The 16,161-nt window shown below is 44.0% G+C and overlaps 1 protein-coding gene across 13 annotated transcripts in view; it reads left to right on the top strand.

Moving 5' to 3' along the window:
- The window catches only part of CADPS (calcium dependent secretion activator), a 210,988-nt gene that overhangs the window by 112,009 nt on the left and 82,818 nt on the right, over positions 1-16,161 (top strand). For all 13 annotated transcript variants that reach the window (XM_050312882.1, XM_050312885.1, XM_050312874.1 and 10 more), the window contains exons 11-12: positions 900-1,112; positions 12,300-12,436. In XM_050312882.1, the coding sequence (XP_050168839.1) occupies positions 900-1,112; positions 12,300-12,436 (350 nt within the window). The remainder of the gene's footprint in view (positions 1-899; positions 1,113-12,299; positions 12,437-16,161) is intronic.

Raw genomic sequence — 16,161 nt, forward strand, 5'->3', positions numbered from 1 at the left:
TAAATAGATCCAAGGAACTGAGCTAAGAGTTGCACCAGAGGAGAGAAAGGCTCGTCTCTTCTGGGGAGCCTAAGTGAATTAGACGTGTAAATCCCAATGAAATTTGATTGTGAACTGAATGCTCAAATTGAGTAGTGATTCTAACCTGTGTCTTCAGTTTATATTTCCTAAATTAAAGATAAGAAGCTATGCCTGTCTTTATTGTAGAATATATTTATGGGACCAAGCCAGCATTTTGCCTGCCCCATTCTCTCTCTGATGGATATCAGTGTGTGGAAGGAGCAGGGACAAAAAGACCTGGTACTTGGAGGTACCTGTTGAATGGTGAGACCCTTCTCCAAGTGGAGGAGCACCACTTTGATTTCAGTGGGGCAACACACTGAGCGTGGTGTTCCTCACTGTGCCCTGGATAAGGGTATCCCCAGAGGAGATAAGAAAGACACAGTAGGTTGTTTGTCAAGATCTTTATTCCAGGTTAACTGTCATGTTATGGAGATAGGAAGATGTGTGCCAAATCAGGGCAAAGGCAGAAATAAGGACATCATCCAAGCACCTTCTGTGCAGTGTAAGCACTGATGCATTCAGTCTAATGGGGAACCTCCCACCACATCCCTTCAAAACCCATTTTTAATTGCTGCAATTCACATGGGACCTGCACAGATGGGGCTATAGGTGAGAGAAGCAATTAATCCAAGTGTGTCAGGACATATTTTAGTAATTGGGGTTCTGGATGGTGGGCTGTCTTTCAGGTAAGTTTGGAGCAGAGGAGGGGACTGAGCTGGGAGCAGCATGGGGCTGGCTGAGGTGACACCCAAGCAGTGGTGGGGTGGGGAGCTGGGGAGATCCCCTAGCTGGCCTCAAAGTCTGTGAAATTGAGTTGTCATTTCCTTTCCTGCCAGGTTTGGATGGCGGCAGAACATTCTTCAACGCTGTGAAGGAAGGAGACACAGTGATTTTTGCTAGTGACGATGAACAGGACCGTATCCTGTGGGTCCAAGCCATGTACCGAGCCACCGGCCAGTCTCACAAACCTGTACCGCCTACCCAAGTGCAAAAGCTAAATGCTAAAGGAGGAAATGTACCTCAGATAGACGCCCCAATCTCTCAATTTTGTAAGTAAATAAGTTCTCCTAGAAAGCAGAAGTCTTAGATGGAAAGATTTTCTGCACTGATCAATATTCGCGCACATGTTTCTGATTTCCAAATGAAATGTTTTTTCATTATCATTAAGCTGCTTTTTACATCAGTAGATCCAGAAGCAGTTAACCCGTGTGTTTAGCACAACCAAACCCAAGAAACGATATTCCTTGGGGAACTTGTCGATGGGTATTTTAAAGTGCAATACTTGATGGAGGAGAGAGACTGGGATCTGAGAGCCTGAGACCCAGCTTGCTTTTCACAGGCACGCGTCTTACCCCCACACAATAAACTGCACACCCAGATCAGAGTGATTCATTAGCGCCATTAGCTGTCTATCAAATGCATCACGTGCCCAGAACTACAGGTGCAAATCTTGCAAGTATGAAATGCACACACAAAAAGAGGTCTCCTGTTGAATATTCAACTGTAGGAAAACATATGGTATTTTTAACAGGTTGCTTTGCAGGCCAGTTAGATGTGAATTTAGAGCAATCATCTTTTAAGTCGTAGCTATGCTGCATGTCCTGTGCAGTTATACCCAGTTTGCTTCATTTGAAATTTAGAGCAATTTCTTTTGTCTTGCAAATGTAATTTGATTATAAACCACACAAATGCCTCCTCACTCATTTTTCTTGAAGGTCTCAATCACACGTCAGCAGCCCCTTTGTTATGTAACATGCAGCCGTTCTTGCTAGCTTCAGCAAAATTAGAATTGTATCATTAAATATAGGTAAGGAAAAGTGGTAAATCTTAGAGAATTCTCCTAATTAAAGCAGCTTTTAACATTTTAAAATAGCCTCTGTAAAGCAGTTATGGAGTATATTGTTACAAGGAACTCAGAAACTCTGCCCTTTGCTTGTAAATAGCATTTGACCATCTTTTATATTTGTTTGGCTTTTTCATGCTGGTATTTATAGAAAACAATAGCGCAGGATATACAGCTGTACGACCAATGTTACAGCAGAAAATCTCTGCTTGATACTTTTTAATTTTTTTGTACCCTCCACATGCTTGCGTGTTTTGGCCTCCCTCCTGCCTTGCATTGCTGCTGCTGTGAGTGAGACACAGTGTGATGCAGCATGGTAAACCTGTAGCGAGTGTTTCAATTCCAGTAGCCCTCATCCTCTTCATCCCAGTGAGGTCACTGACTTTGGGAGCGCAAGGTGTAAAGAGCTGAGGTTGGGAAGGAAGGGCACCTCTCAGAAAGCCAAAATGGGAGGTAGGAATTGGCCTCTTGTAAGTGGGACCTTTACTGGCTGTAATTAGCCTCTAGCCTGGTTGAGTCGTGCTGACCTGAGACTGTATCCCAGGGATTTTATGTCCCTCTGCCCAGAGTGTTTAATCAAAGAATTCTCAGAAATAGCAGGCACAGGTCCTTCTACTGCTGCATTTTTTCATGCTGAAAACCTTCAAAGCATAGCAAAGGAGAGCAGCACAGGGATGCTGCTTGTGGCTCCCTCTCCTAACAAGTGATGCTGAAGGATGCTCATAGCTGTGGGGTTGGTGCACAGAGGATACACTCCTGCTCATCCCAGCACAATTCCTGTGGAGTAAGATGAGAACAGAAAATATCAAACTAGGGAAGCACCTTTCCCTTCAGTCTTCTCCCATCCCTGCAGACATCAGGCCTGGAGAATTTTTCTGCTGGGTGGATTCCTGATGTTTACAGAGTTTTCACTTTGTCACACCAATATGTTGGTGGGCAAAGATAAAGGGTTGCATTCCCAAACACATCGTAGCAACTGTAGCAGAATCTGCCAGGAAATTGAGGAGGAAAGGGAATGCCCAGGGCTGTGGACATTTGAATGTGTTGTCTCCGTGCACAGCCAAGCACTGTGTGTGTGGGAGAGCTGAACCCCTCTGCTTAGAGTACCTGGGGTGGAGAAGGGGCAGCTGGCTTGTCCTAGTCCTTGACAGGAAGCAGGGAAGTCAGTGACTGAACCCAGGAGTCCTCTCTGCATCTACCCACAGCCCAGCACGTCCAGCAGAGCCTTGTGCTGCTCATAGTCCTGCAGACTCGATCAGCCTGATTGTGCTCAGAGCTAGAGAAATGCCACAGGTTTGACCTTGTTTTTCCATCTCACTCGCCTGCCAGGAGGCAGAGATCCCTCATCCTCGCTTCTGGTGAAAACAGCCAAGATTTCACTCCCTGGTCCCTCTAGGGCATCCAAGGGGGTCAGGATCTGACCTCAGTTTCTCTCACTTGTTCCCATGCTAATACCAGCTCCAAATCTGGATCATTTTGCTTTTTATAACGCCACCACCCTCTTTCCACCCACAATCTATTTTTCCAGGAGCTGGGCAGCTTCAGACTCCCCTTTTTGCTGCAAGCAGTGGGAAACTCTCTTGGTTGTGTTATGCCAAAGCCTGGAAGAGGGAAACTAGTCTGCTTATCAGTCCATCAGTTTGATGATGACTTGCTACCTCAGCGTACTCTGGGCTAGTGTGTTTTGACCTTTGTCTTCCTTCCTCCTCCTTGCTTGGATCCAGATTCCTCTGACAAGTTTTTGTGCACATCCTACAAGAGGAGTAGGGCAACATGCCATAGTACACCTTCATCTCAACAGCAAAGGCTGCTCATTTTTCATATTTCAATGTCTGTGCATGGCAATGCTCATTGCAAAAGTCATTGAGTGCAGCAGTTAAATAATCCGAAGCAGGAGTGAGTCATGCATGCTATGATGGCTTATCGGGACTCTTACATGCACAGATACATATCTCAGCTCCTTCAGTCCTGAAATTCAAACATATCAAGTATTGCATTTTTAAAAGGGTCTTGTTTTGTTATTGGGGTTTTTTTTGCTTGGGTGTTTTGGTTTGGGGGTGGTTTTTCTTTTTTCTTTTTTTTTTCCTGCAGAAAGGTAAGGACTTTTGCAAAACATTTTATTCTTGTACATTTATCTTTATACCTGTCATTTTTATTATTTTTTTTTGTGCTTATTAGAGGCTATGGTGAATGAGGATGTGCAAAGAAGTAAATGTTAAGCCATTTGACGAGTAACTGTTGTTACAGCTTTCATGTCGTAGCAGTCCGAGACGGCTCATGCGCATGCATGCACATGCAGAGAAAATCCAGCCCTCCACACCTGGCATGGAGCTGTCTGTCACACAGAAGCCTGGGAAGGACATGTCTTGCTCTTTGGGAAACTTGGGAGAAATAGTGAATTCACTTGGTTCCCCCCTCTTTTGACTTAGTAGACATAAAGTTCGAGCAGCACTCAAATTCTCGTCCACAGTTCAATGGCAGGACTTGAGTTGGAAGCAAACAGACAGCTCCGAACCAGGGTGGAGTTTATTTTTTTTGCTGTTTCAGTACTGAAAAAAAAAAAAGATCCTGCTATTCATTAATTTTTGTATGACTCTACAGTTCCTTTTATGTGGGTGAACAATACCTGTTAGAGTGAGAAGTTTTGCTTTTTTTGTTTTGCTACAATTTCAAAGAAAAACTCCATTCACGCAAAGCTGTGCTTTTTCTCCAGTGTTCGCATTATAAAAGAAAAAACCCCAAACTGTTCTTGTTTACTGTTGAAATCATGCACAGTATTATAGTCAATAATGCTGCCAATACATATTACACCTTTTGGCAATATTTAAGCTTCATAAAAGTGGTCACTTGTCTGAAAGCACCAATCTTTGTTTGTTCTGTGTTAGTGATGCATCAAACAAAATTCCCAAACGTGCTCGACGTTCTTTTTTTTTCCAAAACCCTTTTCTTTTTAACGTGAAAGATTGGTCCGTACTTGTTTTATGTATCACTCGTGGTTATATTTAATTTTTTAATGTCTGTTTATACCTAATAACTGTTAATCATGCCATATACAAAGAGTTGGTTGTTTTGAGAATTTGTGATGATTTGTTCCCCCATAATAAGTAGTGAGGTTTATTGAGCTGCTTAAGAAATTTTCAGCTATAAGTGGTTTTCTTTTTGGTTTGTTTGATTTTCTTTAAGTTTCTTTTTCATTCTTTGCTTGAACCCAAATATTTAGCTGCTAGGTTAGGGCTCCTGTCTGCTTTCCTGAGCCTTGTTGCTAGTCTTTATGTTATTCTGGTTTGTTCCTTCTTACCCTGCTAACTTCTAGCTGGACTCAAGGGTAAGTGCTTCCCTGTAGCTAGCACAGCTCAGATAATCAGACTAGATTATCTGACGTATGCAATGTGCTTTTTTTTTTTTTCTCTTAAATCTTTCTCATGTTTAGATTTTGTAGTACAAACTTTCCATGTTATTTTCCTGAATTGAGGTTTGAAATGTAAGTTTCCATACTGAAATTGGGATGCATGTGATGTTTGCATAATTGCCTTCTCTCCCTGGCTTTCACATTGGCATCAAGTGATCCTCTTAGTAAAGCCAATCATTAACATTTCTATTTTTCATTCCAAGATGTAAATATTAATTAACATCACAATAAAACTGTAAATAATACCTTCTTTTGTTTCATGGAATTTACATCTAGTTGACTGCTTCCTGCCTGAAAACAGATCATTTTGCACTCTGACAATATCCTTTCTCTCCGTGCCGATGATTAGCTTGGTGCAGCGCACCAGAGTGCGGGGCTAACCATGGACACCTCAGGGCATAGAAAGGTAGGGCAGGAGACCCCAAGAGACCTAGACAAGGTGCAGGATTCCAGAGGAGACCCCCAAAAACCCCTCCACGCGTGCTCTTTGAAAATAAGCCTGAGTCATTGAGGTTTGGTGGTTCCCTCTCCCATAAACTCATTAGGGGATGATTTCAGCAGCAAGTGGCAGCTCTCTGGGTCACCCCGGATTTGGAGATGCTCAGACGCTCAGACCTAAATGCTTTTGTCGTGGAGGGGTGCTGCTGTTCCCCCAAATTATCATAAATTAATGTTTTAGCATGGGTCTCAGTCACCAATCAAAGCCAAGCTTGTCAAAGCATAAACCAGGGGAAATGCTACTTTACCTTTTCCCACTGGAATACCTACTCTGAAAAAGATAAAAGCCCAAACTTGTGCTGTAAGAGAGCTTCTCCTCAGTCTTTGTTTAGTCCTAAATACACCCAGTACAAATCCTTTACTGGTGTTAAAAGCTTCTTCTCTAATACCTGGTGAGTGCCTGCTTTCCTTAGGAGGGAATAGCATCAGTGGGTCATGAGAGCTGGCAAATATGTATCCAGAGTATCTGAATGCAATTATGAGAAGGAACAGGCGGTGTCATCCCTCCTGGCCATCAAACAAGACTCCTTTTTTCCTTCTTGCTCCTTTTGTTTCTTCTTTCTTCTTTTCTTCCTATGTGTGAGTATGTGCGTGTGTGTTACAAATATCCCCCTGGGTACAGCAGGCAGAATTCCTTCTCAGCAGACACTTTCTTTTTTCTTTCTTTATTTTGTTTTCTAAATGTTTGGATTTCCAAAGAGGATTCTAATCAGACTTTACCTCAAAAAAACCCACAAAAGTTTAATTTGAATGAAATACAAATTTTTGCCACTTTGAAAGAAAGAAAGAAAGAGTGAATGAATGAATGAACTTGGGTTTGGCAACATTACATGTATTTGCACTACTATGCATTGCTATCCTATTAGATTATTAGTTTTGTGCTTTAATTGCTTTATTTTTTTAGATAGTTAGAGATATCATGAGAACGCTGCTGTGTCTTCTGTATTGTCAACTTGCAGATGCTTCATTGCAGGAATGCAGAATTAAAATGTTAATTCAGTTCTCACATAATTTGCATGAATTTAAAACTAGCCTGTAAATCACTTTTACGTGCTTTAAGAAGCCTGGGACTCTAACTTACGAAATACAAATTCACAGATTTCTGCAGTCATTGAATTAAAAATATTTTTAAATAGTTATAAAAATGCTGTGAAAAAATGTTTTATATTAGAAATAGTTGTTCTAAAACTGTGTTTTTAACTTGCCACACAAGGAATTATGTAAGTTCATACTACAAATTCTTATTCATTTAATGACCAAGCATTAGGTAACTTAGATTGCAATTCGGTGCCTGGTGTGTCTGGTGATTTACAGGAACATTCATAATAATTTATTAAAATTGTAACTCAAGCAGAAAAGAATTTGTTTGCAGCAGGGGAAAAAGCCATAAACCACAGGAATAAACAGGCAATTAAATTTAAAACTATCTTCTAACGCGGAATAATATGAAAAGGGAAAAAAAAAGAGCTCTTGGCTGTGCAGCTGAGAGGCGAGTTGAGGTTGCTGCAGCGGCCACAGCTCCACACAGGGAGGAGGTTTGGGGAGGAGGTTTGCAGAGCCCTGTGCACACACACACGCATCACTTCTCAGAGGTGACAATGTCGAAGTGCACAGCGAGGAGGGAACTTGGTAAGTCACCAGCCAGCACTGCCAGCAGCTCACTCACAATCCACCTGGCAATTTCCTGGTGCAGGGGTTTAGTTTCTCCCCTCCAGAACACCAGTGTTTGCTAGTGAAGCCTCTTGCTCCACACAGCCAGACAAAATGAGGCTCTCAGGCACCTCCCTGGGTGTTTCTATAGCGAGTCACAGTCCAAGTGTGTCCATGAGCTCCCAGATAGTGGTGAGAACAGGAGGGGACCCCGCTGCCCCTGGGAGCGGGCGGTGGGTCGCGGTGGGCACACGGTCACCCACCACTGTGGTGCATTCCGGCCCCGCGCAGCCTGGAAAACTTCTCCTGCTTTGCCCGGCCGGGCCAGTGAGGAGCTTTCTAGAAATATCTGTAAATGAATAGCTGCCATCAATCATTGTCATTCCTTTTTTTCATGTCTCCTGATGAGGTTGACTAGTGTCATTGTTTGTTACTGTCCAAACCACATCTTCATTCTTGTAATGTCAAGCAGATATGACAAGCACACATTTTCCAGATGAGTAAGATACAAAGTCACCTTTTAATTTACAGTTGTTTGATTTTTTTGTTTGTTTGTTAGAATTTTATTGGTTATTTTAATAATCAAACGTGTTGTAAAATTTAATGGATGTTCAGTTGCCTTTGGTACTAAAACAAAGTCACTCATTATCGAAAAGAAATAAATCTGAAATAAGAAATTCTTACAATAAAATGGCTACCTAAAGCCTTTTATAACAAGAATTCTTTTATGGAGCTTGTCCCCCGCTATTAACTTCACAGCTCTCAAAGCAAAATCTGCCAAAATTATTGCTGGAGCAAGAGAAATGCAGAGGGCAGGGAAATACATTTTAAAAAGAGAATGAAAGATTTGACCATTTTGTCTCTTCCTTTTTAAATAACAATTAGATAAAAAGAAGTACAGCCCTCAGAGAACCAAACAGTGGGGCAGTCCTTTGGTTTTCATTATTCTTGTTGTTGTTGAGATCTTTGTGTTCCCGACACTGGTAGATTTTTAAGATTCTGATTTCAAACACTTGTAGGAAGGGGGGGGCGTGACAGGGGGTTAGTTAATGGAGTCAGCATAAAATGAAAACTGGATAAAAATGAACAAAATAAACCTGGCAGTATTTAAAAAGGCAGTAATGTAGAGACCAAGTGGGATATAAAAAGCCAAAATCTGCAGTTTTCCAAAAGAAAGGTTCATGGAGCCTGTGCTGCCCATGTCCCTCCGCTGGCAGGCTCCCTCCCGAGACCACCATCGAACACCTTTCAGCTGCAGTTGTGTGCAGCTTGTCTAAATATGTAAGATAACTTTTGTGGGCCTGCAGCAGCATTTCGGCTGGGGCCCCGAACAAAGAAGCACTAGCGAGCTTGGCACGGCACCTTGGGAAGGGATTGCAAATTACTGGAGCATCATATAACTTTCTTTCTTTGGCTTCTCCTTCCTTTTTAGCTAGAATAACAGAGCAGGGTCAAAAAAGCAGCCGTATTTGACTGAAACAATTAATTTAAAGTACTTACAAATTGGCTGTACAGTTTGGGTGTGAATATTAGCCATTCTCATTTTGTACTTTGTTTAAAATCACATGCAAACTGTACAAGCCATTTTGAAAGAAGGTAGATTAGACATAAAACTTATTTCAAATGCAGACGTTGGCATTACTTTAAATTGCAGATATGTGTCTGAAATGGAGTAATAATATATTTAGATCTGTTCTTTTTTTGATGTATTGCCTTGGAAGTTTAATGTTTTGGGAAATTTTTATTTCTGAATTTCATTTTTAAAAGTGAGTCCATTGGAAAAAATCAAAATTCAAAAAAAAATTTTAATGTACATGGGGTGCTTACTTAGGATAATTAAGGGAAGATGAATTTAATGTAGGATTGACCTCCTTAACCTTTTCCTAGTTATTTTTAAGAATTTTGGCCCAGAGCAGCATCTGGCCCAAAGTTGATATTCCATTTAAAAGAAATGCACATTTGTATTACCATTCTTCACAGGCATCTCCAGTTCACATCACACCAGCCGTATCCCCTGGGTGGGCAACATGCACCCAACCCAGCCCTGCATCTCTGCCGATGCAAAATGGTTTGGCCGTGCAAGAGCTGCAGCGCTGGGCTATGCAGGAAGAGCTGCAGCTGCTCATCCTCCTTGCCATGGCAGAAATCCACATTTTAAACCACTGACTGAGCAGAAGTCATGTGGATCATGCTTTTCTGGTCACTTGAGCTCACGCAGTGCCATTTCTGATGTCTCTCTTTTCATGTGGTTGTTCTGAGGTGGGGAGCTTTGGGGGAAATGGGCTTTCAAGCAGGCACCCAACGGGATGCTCAGTAAGGTGTGGCTTCAAAGTGATTAATGAAAGTAAAATTGTCCCTGATTATGGACACTTGTGAAGGGCGTTTAATCGCTGTGTCTGTTCTCACGCTTGGCAGGGAACTGTCTGTGCCCCTGCCTTGGGCAGAGAGATTGTAAAAAGCCCAGCCAGACCCTCAGCTCGGTGGCAGCCAGCAGCGCTTCGGTCGGTTCCCACCAGCCAAAGATCTGCTCTGTGCCCACCTTGATCAGAGAATGTAACGTGGAGAAAAGCTTATTACTCTGGAGTAAAAAATACTCGTTTCAAACATGCTTTCTAGCACATATGCTCAAAAAAGTTCAGCAGCTAAAGGGCTAGAGGACTCTTCAAATTTCCAGCTGATTTACTCGGCTCTGGGAGCCTCGTTGGCTGAGCAGGAGGATTGACAGTGTATCAGGGCTCCTAATTGAAAAGTAATAAAATCTCTGAGCGAAGCTGGCAAATGAAGGCCTCCAGCCAATTTGTCAGCTTGCAGTCAACTCAGAGGAGCCGGGCAGAGCAGCAAGCCATTAAAAATAGTCTGATAATAGCTGTTAAAACATTTTGCGGGCACTAGGGATGGAATCGAAAACAGCACAGCCGAACTCTTTGGGAGTGAATGCAATCAAATCCATCCTGGCCGGAAGGGACAGAGACGAGGGGGCAGAAAGCTGTCAAAACAGACAGGAGCTGGGCCGTGCCACAAACCCCAGGCTTGGGTGGGCTTCACATCCCACACCCAGGGCTGCTGGAGAGGTTCCCTGGAGGTGATGCTCTCCTCAGGGAAGTTGTCCCCATCCCCTGAGCCAGCCCTTGTGCTGCCACCTCACTCGCACCATCAGCAGCTTCTGTCCTTGTATTTCATGCACAGAGCTGCTGGCAGAGGCAGAGGGGGGAATTTGGGACCGGGAGGGAGGTGGCCTTGGGGGGCAGCAGGTCCCAGCACATAGAGTGAAACAGGGGAGCAGACCCTCAAAAATTAACCAGCTGTAGGAAAAACGTCAGTGTTTATTCAGCAGGGTTTTAGTGAGGAAAAGTGCCAGCTACAGCTGAATTAAGTATTGCTAGCAGCTAATTGAAATGTTACATGTTTTAATTTGTCTGATTGCTTTCCAGTGGGTGATGTTATTTATATAATTTGTATATAGATAATGACAGACTATACAGAAAATGTAAAGATTGCTTCCAATGATCAGTAATGATCATTGAGAGCACTGACATGAGCGAGGTATTTAGAAAGACATACCATCCTTCACAGCTAAATATTGAATAGTAAAACATTTATAAAAGAACGTTTTCACTCTCATTGAAAACTCTTTTGATTTACTTGAATTTTTTTTAATTAAGGATTTTTGTGGTGTTTTCTGGTAAAGAGGGATTTTGTTTTAAAACAAATACAGTTACCATATACTACCATTGCGGAAAACTGCATTTTTGTGTCCTTTCAGCCGCATTGTTTCAAGGCCACCCAGTTCCCGTAGGAGGCTATAAACAGGGGAAGGATTTAAATCCTATTTTCTTTGTCAAGGATTTGGCAAGAACCCATATAGTAGGAAGCTGAGCACAGACAAAACCGAGTGAAAGGTGTCCTTTAATTCCCCAGCCACTGGTAGAACAAAACCTGCTCCCAGCAGGGTCCCGGCTGGCCGCACCCAGGCCGGTTTGGCGGCTTCATTTCAACTGCTGAATTCGGTGTATTTTTAGTTAACCATGTTGAGATTAATTAATTAGCCCCTAGGAGTTAGTGCCCGTAAACGTCACCCAAAGCAGAGAAGTGTGAATACGTTGAGGCTGTTAATTCACCCAAAAATGGCAGCTCGTAATCCAGGCAGAGGAAATTCAGTCTCTCCATCGGGATGACTGGCAGCTCCGGCACACTGTCGGGTTACTGCCTCTGTGACAACAAACTACATATCAATTTAACTTCTTAGCAATGCTTAAAAGAGCATCTTTTTATTTCAGTGAGGTAGCATTTAAAGTTGCCATTAGGAAAAAAAATTGCCGTGGGGAAGACAAACATTGGCAATTGGATAAAGAACAACGTAACTGGTCTGATACCTAGAAAACATAGCAAATGTAGAGACAAATGCTACAGCTGTAACTTCATTAGAATGGCAGAATCTATTACAGTTAACCATAACTATCTAAATAGGAACTAATTTACTTATGTGAGCCAAAATTCTGTTAACTCGTAGCCTATTGTAAGATTCAGAGTGAATTCTTGGGTTTGTGTTCTGGTTTTAAGTACAGAATAAATACGCTGTAATGAGCAGTTGACAAGATGTTAATTCTAAAATCTTTTGCCTAAATGCAATAATATAGTCCATACGTGATGCAAGTTGACAATGGGAGGTGAAGTGTACTATGTAGCCTGCAAAGAGAAAACTTAATGGCAATGGAGGGAAGAGGAGATATTTAGCTTTCATGCTTCATACTGTATATTTTTCTCTGTTGTATTTGTCAACTAAAATGTCTTATATCTCTCTAAATGGTGTCTTTCTCTATATGTATAAATGAACAGATGCAGATAGAGCTCAAAAGCATGGCATGGATGAATTTATCTCTTCCAATCCCTGTAACTTTGACCACGCTTCACTCTTTGAGATGGTTCAGCGCCTCACTTTGGACCACAGACTTAATGATTCCTATTCTTGTCTGGCAAGTATATTCTTTGGTCTCTAGTGATATAAACATCAAGCAGCAAAGTCAAAGCTAGTGTGAGTGGGGGCTAATCCCCCTGTTGCTGGAAGATTGACTTCTGTTTACACCAGGTTTGAATTTGGCCCAGAGGTATTTTGTTTTGAGAGGCTGCCTGCAGTGAATTGACTGCTGTTCTTCTCCAGTCGCACTGTCTTTATCATTTCTGTTTGCAATGCTTAAAATGTTTTCTTCCTGCAATGACAAACTCCAGTGTGGGGATGTGAAGTAGAGATCAGTGTTTCGCAGCCTCCTGCACTGCCTTCCAGAGTCTTCTGGATGAAAGAACAGGGGAGAGATGATGGTCTGATACCACCTCCCATTTCAGTGGAGTCCCACCAGGAATAACTGTGGCCCACCTTTATGTCTCTTTATGAGCAGGGATCCCAAGCAGGTAACAGATGGTACTATGTGGATAACTGCAGTGGTGCTGCAGTCTGTCCATGCTCACTTAGTCTCGTGCCCATCCTGAGCACTCCCATGAGCAGCAGCTGCCGCTCTCAGCCCACTGTAGGACAGTGGCACAGAGATGCTCCAGGACAGCTTGTAGCCTTTGGCTGGGTGCAGTGCTTGCGGGCTCTTGGGTACTGTAGAGGTTTAAATTGCAAATAAGCTATAACAATACAGCTTGAGCAATTAATTTTTAGGATTTTCAGTGAGGAGGATGAAAAGGCTCTTAGCTTTTGAGAAAACAATAGGATGAATCCTCTCGGGGGGGGGGGTCTGAAACGGAGAACCTGTCCTGAACATGGCATGGGACAGATCCTGACCTGCTGCCCTCCTAGAATTGCACAGAACCCTCCATACTGGGGTGTCGTGGTGGGCTCCTTCACCAGAAGGATCACCCTGTGCCAATAGCCTTCATCTTTGCCAGCTGTGCAGTCTTGGAGCTGGGACTCTCAAGTGCCTTGCTGTTACAAGAGCAACCTGGGAGCACAGCTGAGCAGCTGGCAATGAGGCTGTTGGTCTCAAATCCTGCCCTCCACATCCTCCCCCACCATGGTGCTTCTCTCACTACCCCACTCCTTGCACCGCACACAAGGACCGATCTCCTTAGAGGGGCTGAGGATCAGTAAATGCCATTAGCAGTAGTGAGTTGTCACCTCCCTGAGGAGAGGCAGGGCTAGGAGGAACTGTTGTGGACATCCCCTGAGGTAAGGCTGGGGTGGGAGAAGGCTGCACTTTACCCGCAGATACCCAAGTGGTACAAGTAGGCTTGGTGGGAGCATTGTCAGACCTGCAGCAGGTTCCTCACCGGTTCCATTGAGGTCTTTGCTCTGGCAGGCAGTGACATTGGCATGCAGCTTCTGCTCCCCACGCATGGCTGACCCTAGGAAGACCATCCCCATCCATGCATGTCTGAGAGGTTGGCTTGCTGCTGGTTTGTCTCTGTGCAATATCTTGGGCCTGGTGAGAGAGCTGTGGCCGTTGAGTTAAACCCGTGGAGAGGTGTGAGGCCATCACTGAAAACAATTAACACTGTTTTTCTTCAAGAAACCCACCAGCCGCACTTCTGCTTGTTATGGAGATGTTTAGGCCCTTGATAGAAGCTGCTGGAGCAGGTGAGCTCCCCTCAGCACCAAGATTCATGCCTCTTCAGAGCGGAGCATCACCAGTTAACCAATTAATTTGATCTTCTTTCAAATCACCCATTGCAGTGTTGTACGGAAGAGAATAACGACCTGTGTTCACCTACGCTTGGATTTCTCATGCTTCTTTACTTGCTTTACCGTGGTTTTGTCCTGATTATGGTGTAAAAACAAACAGACTGACCTCAAAATTTGAGTTTAACTGCAAAGAGCTCCCACTGTTCTTACTGTGTCATTGGGATGTTGATGATAGCACTGCGTTGACTTGGCTGGAGGAGCTGTGAGCCCGTGGTAAGCCTGCCCTGTCCACTCTGTGTGCTGCTGGGCAGTTCTTATTCTCCCTACAGGACATTCCATGCAAGGTGCCACAGAGTTTTGCCTCATCACACCTCTTCTTGTTTTCAAACGTGGACCTGGAGGTGCCAGGGAAGACTTATCCAGACACGGTGCTCACCCTGACACGGAGGATAACTCAGCATCACTTCCTTTCTGTGGAACCAGGTTAAACAACGCAATTGTGAGCCCACTCATGGGCTGAGCCAGGCATCCCTAGGAAAACAAACAGCCTGGCTGACTCATCTCAGCCACAGCAGAAGTGATGTTTACTGGCAGAGAGCTCAGAGCTGGGAAAGGGGAAGAGCACTTTCTGCAGAGCTTGCTGAGGGCTCCTGCCTATCGTCCACAAACTAGTGGCAGAGTCACACTCAGGGCTCTTCCTGGACTATTGGGAAGAGCATTCAGCTGTTCCAACCCCACACACACCTGGGTCTTCATCCCTTTCACTTGGACATGTGTGCTGTTTCTGAGACTGCCCTTCAGCTTTTCCCAAGACTTCCCAGCCCACTGCCAGCATCCAGCTCATACAGCCAGGTCCATGCTGGAGCTGTACTGACCATGATGTGCCAGCATTCATGGAATTCCCATTATACAGCACAACATGTACATGTGGAAAGTCTTCAGAGTGCCCAGCCTAGCCAAGATGATGTGAAGGAGTCAGATTAAGAGGTCCATGAAGCAGACCACCAAGATTAAATTCTCTTGGACTTCCTATGGTAAAAGGCAAAATTCAGCTAATGAAATGTGAAAATTTTCCCTCAAAAATTCTGTTTTTCTCAAAATTTGCCCTTAGAAAGCTAGTCCGTATTTCACCAGCCCTGACCAATCCTTGTTTTCTCCAGCTCCAAAGCTCCCGTGGCACTCCCTGCTGGTGCCTGGGACACATTTTCCTGTATTGGAGCAGTTCAGCTTGTTGAACACAAGTGGAGCTCCCTGTGCTCTGTGCCCTTGCTCCATTGTCCCCTCTGGGTTTCCTAATTCCATTGGAGACATCTGCAAGACCACGTTGAGCTACACCTCTCTGCACTGGGGACAGACGCCCCATGTGTCATCACTGTCAGCTGCATTTGCCAGGCTGGCTGGGTGTCAGCTGGTTGGGCCAGGCGAATCTTCATCAAGAGCCAGGATCTGCCTGAAGATTTGGGAGATCTGTCTGAATACCACCTTTCCTCAAGCCTTTAGGAGTTTTTCTGGGGCTGTGGTGAGCAGCATTTAGTCTCCTTTGGAGCCCCATTCAGCAGCAGGTGTTTTATTTCCTACCTCTGCCTGCAGATGAAGACTACCTGGTTCTGTTTGGCTCTGGATGTCTCCACCCATAGTCTGCTGCCTGTGGTCTTATGAGGTGTGAGGCTCACCAGTGAACCTCTGAGCTTTTGCTCACACTTCCCCTTTTTGCACCATGGCAGCAACCCTGAGTGTTTGCTCCGTCCCTTCTCTCCACCTGAGGACCAGCATCCAGTTCAGGGGAGCAGTATGGAGCGCTCTGGATCCGTAGGTCCAACCTCTGCTTCTTTCAGTTTAAACTCTGGGCTTGATACCTGACTCTGGTGAAATCAGTGCCAGCCTTCCCATCAGTGTCAGTAGAGCCAAGATTTCACCCTGTAGGGAGAAATGAGTCCTTTTTATGTATTAGGTGAATATAACAATTTCAGCTGCGCTTCTATCCCCATAACCAAACACAGACATCTTTCTATTGCAGAGCAATCGCAGCATTTCTGTATTTTTGCTGTGCCTGATAGCCAGAGACTTATGTGAAGAGAG

This window comes from Myiozetetes cayanensis, unplaced genomic scaffold (assembly GCF_022539395.1).
Source record: "Myiozetetes cayanensis isolate MyiCay16 unplaced genomic scaffold, myiCay2020 scf18, whole genome shotgun sequence".
Taxonomy (NCBI): domain Eukaryota; kingdom Metazoa; phylum Chordata; class Aves; order Passeriformes; family Tyrannidae; genus Myiozetetes; species Myiozetetes cayanensis.